Below are 10,345 nucleotides of genomic sequence, written 5' to 3'. Positions count from 1 at the left end.
AGACAAACACCAGAAAATCTAGTTCTGGTTTGGTTAATCAACGGCCAAGCCCATCACGGTCTTCCTTAATGTATCCATTCAAATTTTGGGGAGGCCCCACCTAACACTTCTGTCCTGAATTTTTTGGAAAGTTTTGTACCAAGACAGCCTCCAATTCTTGCCTTAGTTCAAACCAAAATTAGAAAAGGATTTGCTACGTCCGAAATGGGAGCAACCTAAACCATGAAAAGCGGGTTGTTGGTACGTACACATCAGCCAAGCAGATGCACATGTGGTCGCGAGGCCGATCCTACGGCTCATAACATGGCCGTGCTGTTGAGCTCCAGACTGAACGTTCGCTTGGAATATTATGTGAATAACAAAAGTATTGCCCGAGTGCCAAAACCAACGCTAAGCTCTCAAGAGTTCCATGAAACAAGTAGACATAAAAAAACATTAATTATAGGACTAGGTACGCTACGATATCGACAAAAAGGTTTCTCCACTGGTTTCTTCCGTGATGAAGGGGGAGATGCCGGGCGATCAAATCCATCCAGGGGACGATGACCCGGCGGACAGACTAAAGCAGATGGCCACGGGATTCGTATCTGTACCATGCTGCCGTGCACAAACGCCACCAGGTTTAGATTAGCTTTATTCTTAATAAATTAGATTTTCTCTTGGATTAGCTTTGTACTAGTGTACCGTGTCCTGCACGCTAGCTGCTCACTCATCTTCCTCTACAATCTCGTGTCCTGCTGCAAGTGCCGTGGACCAGCCGTTGTGCATCAGTCTGTCAGCTCGTTGGGCGCTGGTGATGGCGAGGCACTTCACGCTCAACACCGGCACTGAGATCCCCTCGGTGGGGTACGGCACCTGGCAGTCCAAGCCGGACGAGGTCGGCCGCTCCGTTTACGCTGCCGTCAAGGTTCGGAGAGCCCCGTGTGATTTGGTTTCTTCAGATAATTTCTTTCCTTTGTCTAATCCCGTTTTCTGAATTTATTGGTGACCCGTATATATTTTCTACGAGAGAAACATGGATTTGAGATTGTTTTCGAATTGTGCAGGCAGGGTATCGACACATCGATTGTGCTAGGGCTTACCGCAACGAAAAGGAGGTAGGCGATCATTTACTCCTCTTTCGATGAAGGGCATTTTTCAATAAAAAGGCTTACATTTGTAGATGGAGTATATCCTTGTTGGCAGTATTGTCTCCATTCAAGCTGATTATGAATTGCTGGCTTAAGGGAAGCATAACATTCGCTTTTGGATTATTCAGGTTGGTTTGGCACTGCAGAAGCTATTCAAAGAGGGTGTGGTGAAGCGGGAAGATTTGTTTATCACCTCTAAGCTATGGTAAGCTCAGAGCACTGGGATTGATCAGTTCAACTCACCTGCATGGATTTCTCTGCAGTTTAAGTTCTCCGAGTATTTGATTGGTGATTTTAGGCATGATCATCACGCTCCAGAAGATGTGCCGGAGTCGCTTCACAGAAGTCTGAATGACTTGCAGCTTGAGTACTTGGATCTTTACCTTGTAAGCATCTTCCATTTCGTAATCATGTTTCACTATCCAGTTGCTCCAATCTTGCCGTTGTGTTCTACTATCTCACTTTGCGAACTGAATATGGTGATTTCTACTCTACTTTTGCATGCTCCTTTTATCATTTTTTTGAGGGAGCTCTTTTTATCATTTTGAATAATACACCTCAAAAAACTAGGTGGATTGTGATTTGAACTCCACTAAACTTCAGATTTCTCGATGTTATCATCTACAAATAAAAATGTGTTATTCATGCCCACCTATAGTTTAATGTGTGGAAACACAATCCTCTATTAGACTGCCTGTAATGGGAGTATCATAAGCGGTGTCATGCATGCCAGCTAGGCATTTTTTTAGGACGTGGCACACAATTAAATTAGGTAATTGAGGATTTTGTATCATATTAAGATACCGTATCGTATTAAATTTTATACCACATTGTGTCATGCATGAGAATAAATGAAGCAATCTAATATACTAACTTATGATTATGCATTACTAATATCATACTTTAGTATCATATGCATGATACTAATAGATGATATTTCCCATTGCGGGGAGCCTTAAGTGGCCAGTCCACTACTTAGTAATTGTGTGCTTAACAATTTTATTGTTTAATGCCTAGAAACACGATCCTCTATTAAGTGGCCAGTCCACTACTTAGTAATTGTATAGTTTACATACACGCGGGCTACTTTTCTGTGATCTAGTCAAAAATACACATCCAACTAAAATAATTTCAAGTACCCACCACTTTACACCCATGCATGTTTCTCCCTATGGTTTTATATTTTATATTTTATCTTTTGGGGTGAGTTGGTTTATTGTTTTGAGGTTGGGAATCATTTTCAGCATCTTGAATATATTTGTTGAAAATATATTATATTTGAAGAATTTTACCATTAATTTTTAGTTGAATTGTATTTTCCTTTGAGGTGGATTTAAGTATTTACCTGTTGGAGCTATATAGCAATGTTTTCATGAATAATTTGAAATTTAGTTTTTACCCGTATGCAATTTTGTAGATCCATTGGCCATTTAGACTCAAGAAGGGCACCGACGCAAGCAACCCTGAAAACTTTGTACGACCTGACATCCCTGCTACTTGGGGAGCAATGGAAAAGTTATATGATGCTGGAAAGGCTCGTGCAATAGGTGTGAGTAACTTCTCAACAAAGAAACTGAGTGACTTGCTTGTTGTAGCTCGTGTACGTCCAGCTGTTAATCAGGTGGAATGTCATCCGGGTTGGCAGCAAACTAAGCTCCACAACTTTTGCCAGTCAACCGGTATTCATCTTTCTGTAAGTTTGCGGTGCACTTGGAGGCAGCTGGCTTTCTTATATTGAAAATATATATGTTTTTATTACACCTGACTATGTATATGTATTTTGCAGGCATACTCACCACTAGGTTCACCTGGTACGCCTTGGATGAACAGTAATGTCCTTCAAGAACCGGTCATCACCTCAATAGCAAATAAACTTGGGAAAACTCCTGCACAGGTGGCCCTGTGCTGGAACATTCAGATGGGTCATAGTGTACTACCAAAGAGCCTGAATGAGGAAAGGATAAAGCAAAATCTTGATGTTTATTATTGGTCTATTCCAGATGACTTGCTTGCGATGTTTACCGAGATTAAGCAGGTTTGTTGCTATTCTTTATACCACCATACTTAAATGAGGACAAAATTGCAATCATATTTTCTACTATGATAGGCATCTTTATAAGATGAGATGACTTGATAATACTATGTGAAAATACATAGTATCTGACAACTGAAAAACAAATCCATGTGTAAAGATTCTGCAGTCTATATTCTTTGTTGCTACTATATGGTAATTTTGAATAATCAAGTCTCTATTACCTTGTTCGAGCACGGTAAAAGAAAATCCTCTTGACCCCTTGAGTTACCAATTGTGTTGTTCATTTTCATTCTTTTAGGAAAAGCTCAATGGATTTCTTTTTCATTTTTTTTTGTTTCAAATTAATGCATCTTGTTATGTTATTATTGAACTTTTCATAGTGCATTGTGAGTGCATCTGATTACCTTACTTTGTGGCCTTCAGGTAAGGCAGTTCAGAGGTGACTTCACCGTCAATCCACAAAGCGTCTACAAGACCCACGAGGAGCTCTGGGATGGGGAAGTTTAGGATCATGTTTATCGTTAGCAACCTACGTACATTAGAAACTTGCACTTCACATATACCTACTGTGTGTTACTTTGGATGTTGGTTAATTTTTAGTTCTGGATCAAGATCATGTGCTGCTGATACGTGTACAATTTGCACCTTGTATCTGTTATGTACCCACTTGTCAACTTGTAACTAGATTGCCAATATGCTGGGTAGCAAGTGCAAAACCATGTGAACTCATTTGGCCTGCACCAAGTGTTGAACGGTGCGGGTGTTGGTCAAAGCGCGTAGAAGACTCGTCCACAGGAGACTGGTCCACACGTAGGACCGGAATAATTATTTTTCTGAATTCCAAACTAGTGACTAGCATGACATACGGCAAGATAGTAGTACTAGACTGCCTTTGGATCGATGCGATTGACTCTAGGTTGTTAGAATATATAACCATATTGTTTGTATAGATATACGGTTGTATATGTGTAGTCATTGTATAGGTGTCTGTATATTGTACGATACGAACTCTGCCTTGTAACCTCTATATATTGATCAATACAAGGCACCACAACGTGTGTTTTCCCTAATCTTACATGGTATAGAGCCTAAAACCCTAACCCTAGCCTGTGCCGCCCTCCTCCTCCTTCCGCTGCCACCGAAGCGACCACCCGGCCCTCTCACTGCCGCGCCCCAATCGCCGCTTCCATGCCGCAGCCCGACGCGGACGCAACGAACAAGGCGCTGGCCGCGGCCAAGGAGCGCAAGGACGCCGAGGCCGCTGCCGAGGCCGCCAAGGCCAACCTGCCTCTCGCGACCGCCGCCGATGGATCCAGGACGAGCGCGGGGTCTTTCTCCTTGACCTCGCTGCATGCCCAGGCCGTCGGCCTGCACTCCATTAAGGGACATGTTCCCGTCGAGCTCGCGCTTGACACCGGCGTTCACCGTCAGTGGCGCACCTTCTTCCGCGCCGCCTGCCGCAAGTACGCCCTCCTGGATCACCTCGATTTCGACGCCCCCGACGCGCCGAACCCGGAGTGGTATCTCCTCGATGCCACCGTCGTCTCTTGGCTCTAAGGGTCTGTCTCGCTCAGCATCTTCGTTCATTGCATCGGTTTGTTTCGTTGGCTCCAAGTCCGACAGCACGTTGTTCGTCTATCGGCGTGGCCTTGACATGGCCTATCTCCTGCTCTATGTGGATGATATCAGCCTGACTACATCTTCCTCGACATTGCTGCATAGTTTGATTGCCTCTCTTCGTACCGAGTTCAGTATGACAGATATGGGTGATCTTCATTACTTTCTGGGAATCTCTGTCACATGCAGCAAGGACAGTCTGTTCCTCTCACAGGAGAAGTATGCAATGGATCTTCTTGACTGAGCTGGCATGTTGCAGTGCAAACCCATCTCTACTCCAGTTGATACTAGCTCCAAACTTTCAGCCAAGTCCAGTGATCCAGTTGAAGATCCCACCGAGTATCGTAGTATTGCAGGCGGTCTTCAGTACCTCACATTCACTCGGCCAGACATCTCTTATGCTGTGCAGCAGATTTGTCTTCATATGTATGATCCTCGGCCTAATCATTTGCTCCTTGTAAAGCGTGTGCTTCGCTATATCCGCGGCACCACCGGCCTTGGTCTCACTTTGTTTCGACGCAGCTCCAACAAATTGATGGCCTATTCTGACGCTGATTGGGCAGGTTGCCCTTATACTCGCCGGTCTACCTCAGGTTATTGTGTCTTCCTCGGCACTAACCTGGTGTCATGGTCTGCTAAGCGGCAGCACACGGTCTCTCGCTCCAGCGCCGAGGCCGAATACATGGCAGTTGCAAATGTAGTGGCTCAAACATGTTGGCTACGGCAGCTTCTTCAGGAGCTTCATCGACCGGTGACTGGTGCCACTGTGGTGTTTTGTGACAATGTGAGCTCTGTTTACATGACACAGAATCCCGTTCATCATCAGCGCACCAAGCATGTGGAGATCGATCTACACTTTGTACGAGACCGTGTCACCACAGGCGAGGTCCGGGTTCTTCACGTTCCGAGTTCTTCTCAATTTGCGGACATTTTCACCAAAGGATTACCATCACCTCTCTTCTTGGATTTTCGTGACAGTCTTAACATTCGTTGACGCCCGTTTACGACTGAGGGAGGGTGTTAGAATATATAACCGTATTGTTTGTATAGATATACGGCTGTATATGTGTAGTCATTGTATAGGTGTCCGTATATTGTACGATACGAACTCTGCCTTGTAACCTCTATGTATTGATCAATACAAGGCACCACAACATGTGGTTTCCCTAATCTTACATAGGTCAATTGGAATTTTCCTGCAAGCTCGGCCCGCAAGTTTCCAATTTAGAAGTTGACAGTTTGGAAAAAAAAAAACTTCCCTCCGAGGCTTGAGAGGGATGGTAGCACCAAAAGTGCACCTCTCTTGATGTCTCTAAGACAATTCTTAGTTTAGAGGTTGTTCTTTGTTCAAATTTTCAAAGGTTCGACGGTGTATATGCATAGTCTATTAACTAATTAGGTATCTTAAAAAATTCCTCAAATTCAAATCAACAAGGAATGTCAAGATGATTTTCTTTTCTCTCAACTGAATAAATGATTTTTGAACCATCTGTCGTACTAGTTTAGTGTATTGCAACGTCCAGGTTGTTTCTTAGAGGAAAGAGAGCAGCTTGCCAATTGCCAACAGCATGCAAGTCTCCAATAAAAATCATGAGTGTTCATCAATCCATCATTTTCCAACTTCCCAACACATATGCATGTGGTCTAGAAATAAACTTATTATTATTGTGTCAATAACATTTCGTCCATTGGTTTAGCAAGGGGCAGGTAACACATCATTTTCCATGACTCTAATATTTTTCTTACTTGATATAACGTCCTGGTTGTCACCTTACAAGCAAGAGAGACTTTCCATGGCTCACTGAGATATTCCGATGTGGGAGATTCTTCTACATCGTACAAATGACTGGGCCGCTTTCTGTCCACACAATGACTGCATTATTACGGCTAACAAGCTAGGGAGAGTTCTATTCGAGTCAGCAACCATGGTGCAACTTTTGGTGAGCTCGTCCACCGGGGCCATGGGCTTCGTCCTTGGAAAGTTGGGAACCATGTTAAGTGATGAATACAAGTTGCTAAAGGGCGTTCATGATGACATCAAGTTCCTCAAAGATGAGCTCGAAGCCATGCAAGCATTTCTCCTGATGATGGCTGATGTGGAGAAACCTGACCAACAAGCTACGGTTCGTGCGAATGCTGTGCGAGAGATGTCCTACGAGATTGAGGACACCATCGACAAGTTTATGCTACTCGGGGGATCAGATGATTCTATTTCTATGTTTGATTGCTTTGGGAAGGTTTGCAAGAAAATCATGAAAAAGATAGCAGACATCAAGACCTGCCATAAGATCGCCAAGGACATCCATGATATCAAGACCCAAGTTAAGGAGATCAGCAAGAGATACGCAAGGTATGTCCCCTATCATGCTCCCAAAGTCCATAATTTTGTAAGTTGTACTAAAATCCATTGTCTTTAAAGATCATAGCGCATGCGCACACAAACACATGCGCGCGCGCACGGCTTGCCCCAACCAATATTGTCTTTGATCTTCCCCGCTGTGTCTAATTTCTTTATCTACAACTGAAGGTACATGGTCAATGAGCCTTCAAGATCAAAAAATGAAAATTTTGACCCTCGAATTCGCGCCATCTATAAGGATGCATCAGACCTTATTGGTGTCGATGGCTCCCGGGATGAGATTTTCAAGTGGTTGTGCAACAGAGATGGTGAATCAACACCTCAACTAAAAGTTGTCTCTATTGTTGGATATGGAGGGTTAGGCAAGAAAACTCTTGCCAGACAGGTCTATGACAAGCTTAGAACAAACTATGATTGTCGGGTTTGTATATCAATTTCCCAAGTCCTGATATGACCAAGATTTTTAGTTCTATATTATCTCAACTCCGCAACCAAGAATTTGCTCATGCAGGGGATCTACATCTAACCATTGAGCTGATCAGGACATTTCTACAACATAAAAGGTATATAAATCCTTGCAAATAATGTGCATAAATACACTTCTTTGGGTGTGGGTGTGGAGGGGATTGAGAAAGACATGAAAAAGTATGGCTACTGAAACCACTCACTAACATAGCAAGTATGTTGTAAGATGTACCTTTCATAACAACTTTCCATAAATCAAGCCTAAGCACACAAACACACAACTTCTAAAATATTATGGATCGATGTCTTATGAAACTTGATTTCATACTCTTACATATATACTACATCTTGTGTTTGATTATTTTCCTTATAACTATATTGTAGGTACTTTATCATAATTGATGATGTATGGGACATACATACATGGCAAGGTTTGAATTGTGCGCTATTCAGGAATGATCGTGGTAGCGTAATAATGACAACAACCCGTATATATGATGTGGCTAAGTCATGTTGTCTTTCTTATGGGGACCATCTTGTGTACAAAATCCAACCACTTTGTGTTCCTGACTCGAAGAAGTTGTTTTTCAAGCGAATATTTGGTTGTGAAGAAGAGTGCCCATCTAATTTGAAACAAGTCTCACAAGATATCTTAAAGAAATGTGGTGGTTTACCACTGGCCATCAACACCATATCTAGCTTGTTGGCTAGTGGGAAAAGGAAGAAGAGTGGTATAGTGCTCGAAGTTCTATCGGCTTTGCACAAGGCACACATTCTGACATTAATACCATGAATTACATATTATCTCTAAGCTACTATGACCTTCCCCTCTGTCTAAGAAGTTTCCTATTATATTTGACTATGTTTCCTGAAGATTATGATATTGGAATGGAGCGATTAGTGCACAGATGGGTTTCCGAGGGTTTCATCCATGGCGAAGATGGGAAAGATCTTTTTGAGATAGGAGAGACATATTTCCTTGAGCTTGTTAATAGAAGTTTAATACAACCGATACACATAAGTTATGATGGGGCATTCTCTTGCCGAGTCCATGACACTATTCTTGATTTCCTTATTTACAAGTCTACCAAAGAGAACTTTTGTATGTTGTTAAGCAATCATTCGAAGTCGGTTAGCAGAGTTCGTCGTCGTCTCTCTCTTATGGGAAATGAAGATCAAGAAAGCGTGGAAAAATTGGATTTGTCACATGTTAGATCACTTGGTTCATTTGGGTATCACCTGGAATACTTGCCTTCCCTTGCGAAGTTAAATGCTCTACGTGTGCTGGACCTGCGCAATTGTAATGGGCTGAGGAATCATCATCTCAAATACATCAGAAGGCTTTTCCAGTTGAGGTACTTGAACATCTCTCTCACAAACATAACCCAGCTTCCTATAGAAATTGGAGATTTGGAGTATTTAGAGACGCTAGATGCATCAGGGGCGGAATTAAATGAGCTTCCTGAATCAGTTACTCGGCTAAGACGACTAACACGTCTTTTTGTTCCAAAGCAAACTAAATTGCCTGATGCTGTTGGAAACATGGAGAACTTGAGAGAGTTTGGGTATAGTATAAACACCTTCATGCAGTCAGTGAAGTTTCTAGAGGAGCTTGGCAAACTAACAAATCTTAGGAAACTGAGCATTCAATGGGACACCCGTGAACTCGAAGAAACAAGTTGCAAGGGAGAAAAACTAGTCTCCTCCCTCTGTAAAATGGACGAATGCAAGCTTCGCAACCTCCACATTTTACTGTATCTGAGAGAAGGTGATGGCTTAGTAGGACATCCATCCATCCCAGCTCTCAATAGCATCCGGAGCATTACACTTGGCTGTGGGCGAATCTCTTGGATTGCCCAATGGTTGATTTAACTTACCAACCTAGAACTATTAGTCGTCAATGGTGCAGAGATGGAGCAGCAGGATGTTAACATGGTTGGAAGTATACCTACTTTGCTCGAATTCATACTGTTAATCAACAGCACCGGGCTCACCATCAATGGCGGAGGATTTCAGCAGCTACAGAAGCTTGTGTTCAACGTCTCTACTACAGAGTTGATGTTTGAGGTGGGGGCTATGCCGAATCTCAAAGATCTTTTCCTTGGTATTCAGTTATGTAACTACAGATCTTCAGCTACTGGTGGTGGCTTTGGTAATTTTGGCATCCAACACCTCTCCAGCCTTGATAGGATCCAGGTCAAGATAGATTGCCGCGAGGGTAGGGCTGCAGATTTGAAGGCTGCGAAGGGTGTTTCCAAGAGCATGGCCGACGCGCACCCCAACCGTCCAACGCTGGAAATGGACATAGTATTCACTGACATGCTGCAGAATGAGAAATACAAGCACGTTGCGTAGGTACATTCAGTTATGTAATATGGACTGATAGTCATGTTTCTATTACCTTTTTGTTAGTCGAGTAGCATGGTATGTATATCTCTCAGGGAATGGTTGTTAACACGTTGTATACCTGTGTATGTACCTGTACTTGTATTCCTAGAAAATAGGATCATGGATCACGCCCTGGCCTGCGTGCCACTTCCATCGGGCTGTTTGCTGTAACTCCAGCTTGTATATATTGTTACTGTGTGGGTGAATGCAATACAGAGAGAGCAGTTCTATCGTCCAGCTTGGTATCTATCAGCGACCAGGTCCCTCCCATGGCTCCGGACTCCACCTCCTCCGCCACGTCTCCGGCCACCTCGCCGGGCTCCATTTCCTCGGCCACCAGCCCGGCTCTCA

The 10,345-nt window shown here is 43.2% G+C and overlaps 1 protein-coding gene and 1 pseudogene across 1 annotated transcript; both read left to right on the top strand.

The window, feature by feature from the left end:
• Positions 1-712: 712 nt before the first annotated feature.
• Positions 713-3,860, top strand: LOC123162659 (aldo-keto reductase family 4 member C10). Its single transcript, XM_044580442.1, has 7 exons — positions 713-907; positions 1,047-1,097; positions 1,259-1,335; positions 1,429-1,516; positions 2,548-2,823; positions 2,917-3,165; positions 3,589-3,860. The coding sequence occupies exons 1-7, from the start codon at positions 797-799 to the stop codon at positions 3,670-3,672; spliced, it is 936 nt and encodes a 311-aa protein (XP_044436377.1). The 5' UTR covers positions 713-796; the 3' UTR covers positions 3,673-3,860.
• Positions 3,861-6,707: 2,847 nt separating this feature from the next.
• LOC123156893 (disease resistance protein RGA5-like) lies at positions 6,708-9,961 on the top strand (annotated as a pseudogene).
• The last annotated feature ends 384 nt before the right edge of the window (positions 9,962-10,345 follow it).

The sequence above is a fragment of the Triticum aestivum genome, chromosome 1D (assembly GCF_018294505.1).
Source record: "Triticum aestivum cultivar Chinese Spring chromosome 1D, IWGSC CS RefSeq v2.1, whole genome shotgun sequence".
Lineage (NCBI taxonomy): Eukaryota > Viridiplantae > Streptophyta > Magnoliopsida > Poales > Poaceae > Triticum > Triticum aestivum.
The sequence above is the reverse complement of the archived record's forward strand: the minus strand, read 5'-3'. Positions and strand labels throughout refer to the sequence as shown.

Coding starts and splice junctions, on each gene's coding strand:
- LOC123162659 (XM_044580442.1), top strand. CDS start 797: ATGGCGAGGCACTTCACGCTCAACACCGGCACTGAGATCCCCTCGGTG. Junction 1,336..1,428: donor TTTATCACCTCTAAGCTATG/GTAAGCTCAGAG, acceptor TGGTGATTTTAG/GCATGATCATCACGCTCCAG. Junction 1,517..2,547: donor AGTACTTGGATCTTTACCTT/GTAAGCATCTTC, acceptor GCAATTTTGTAG/ATCCATTGGCCATTTAGACT.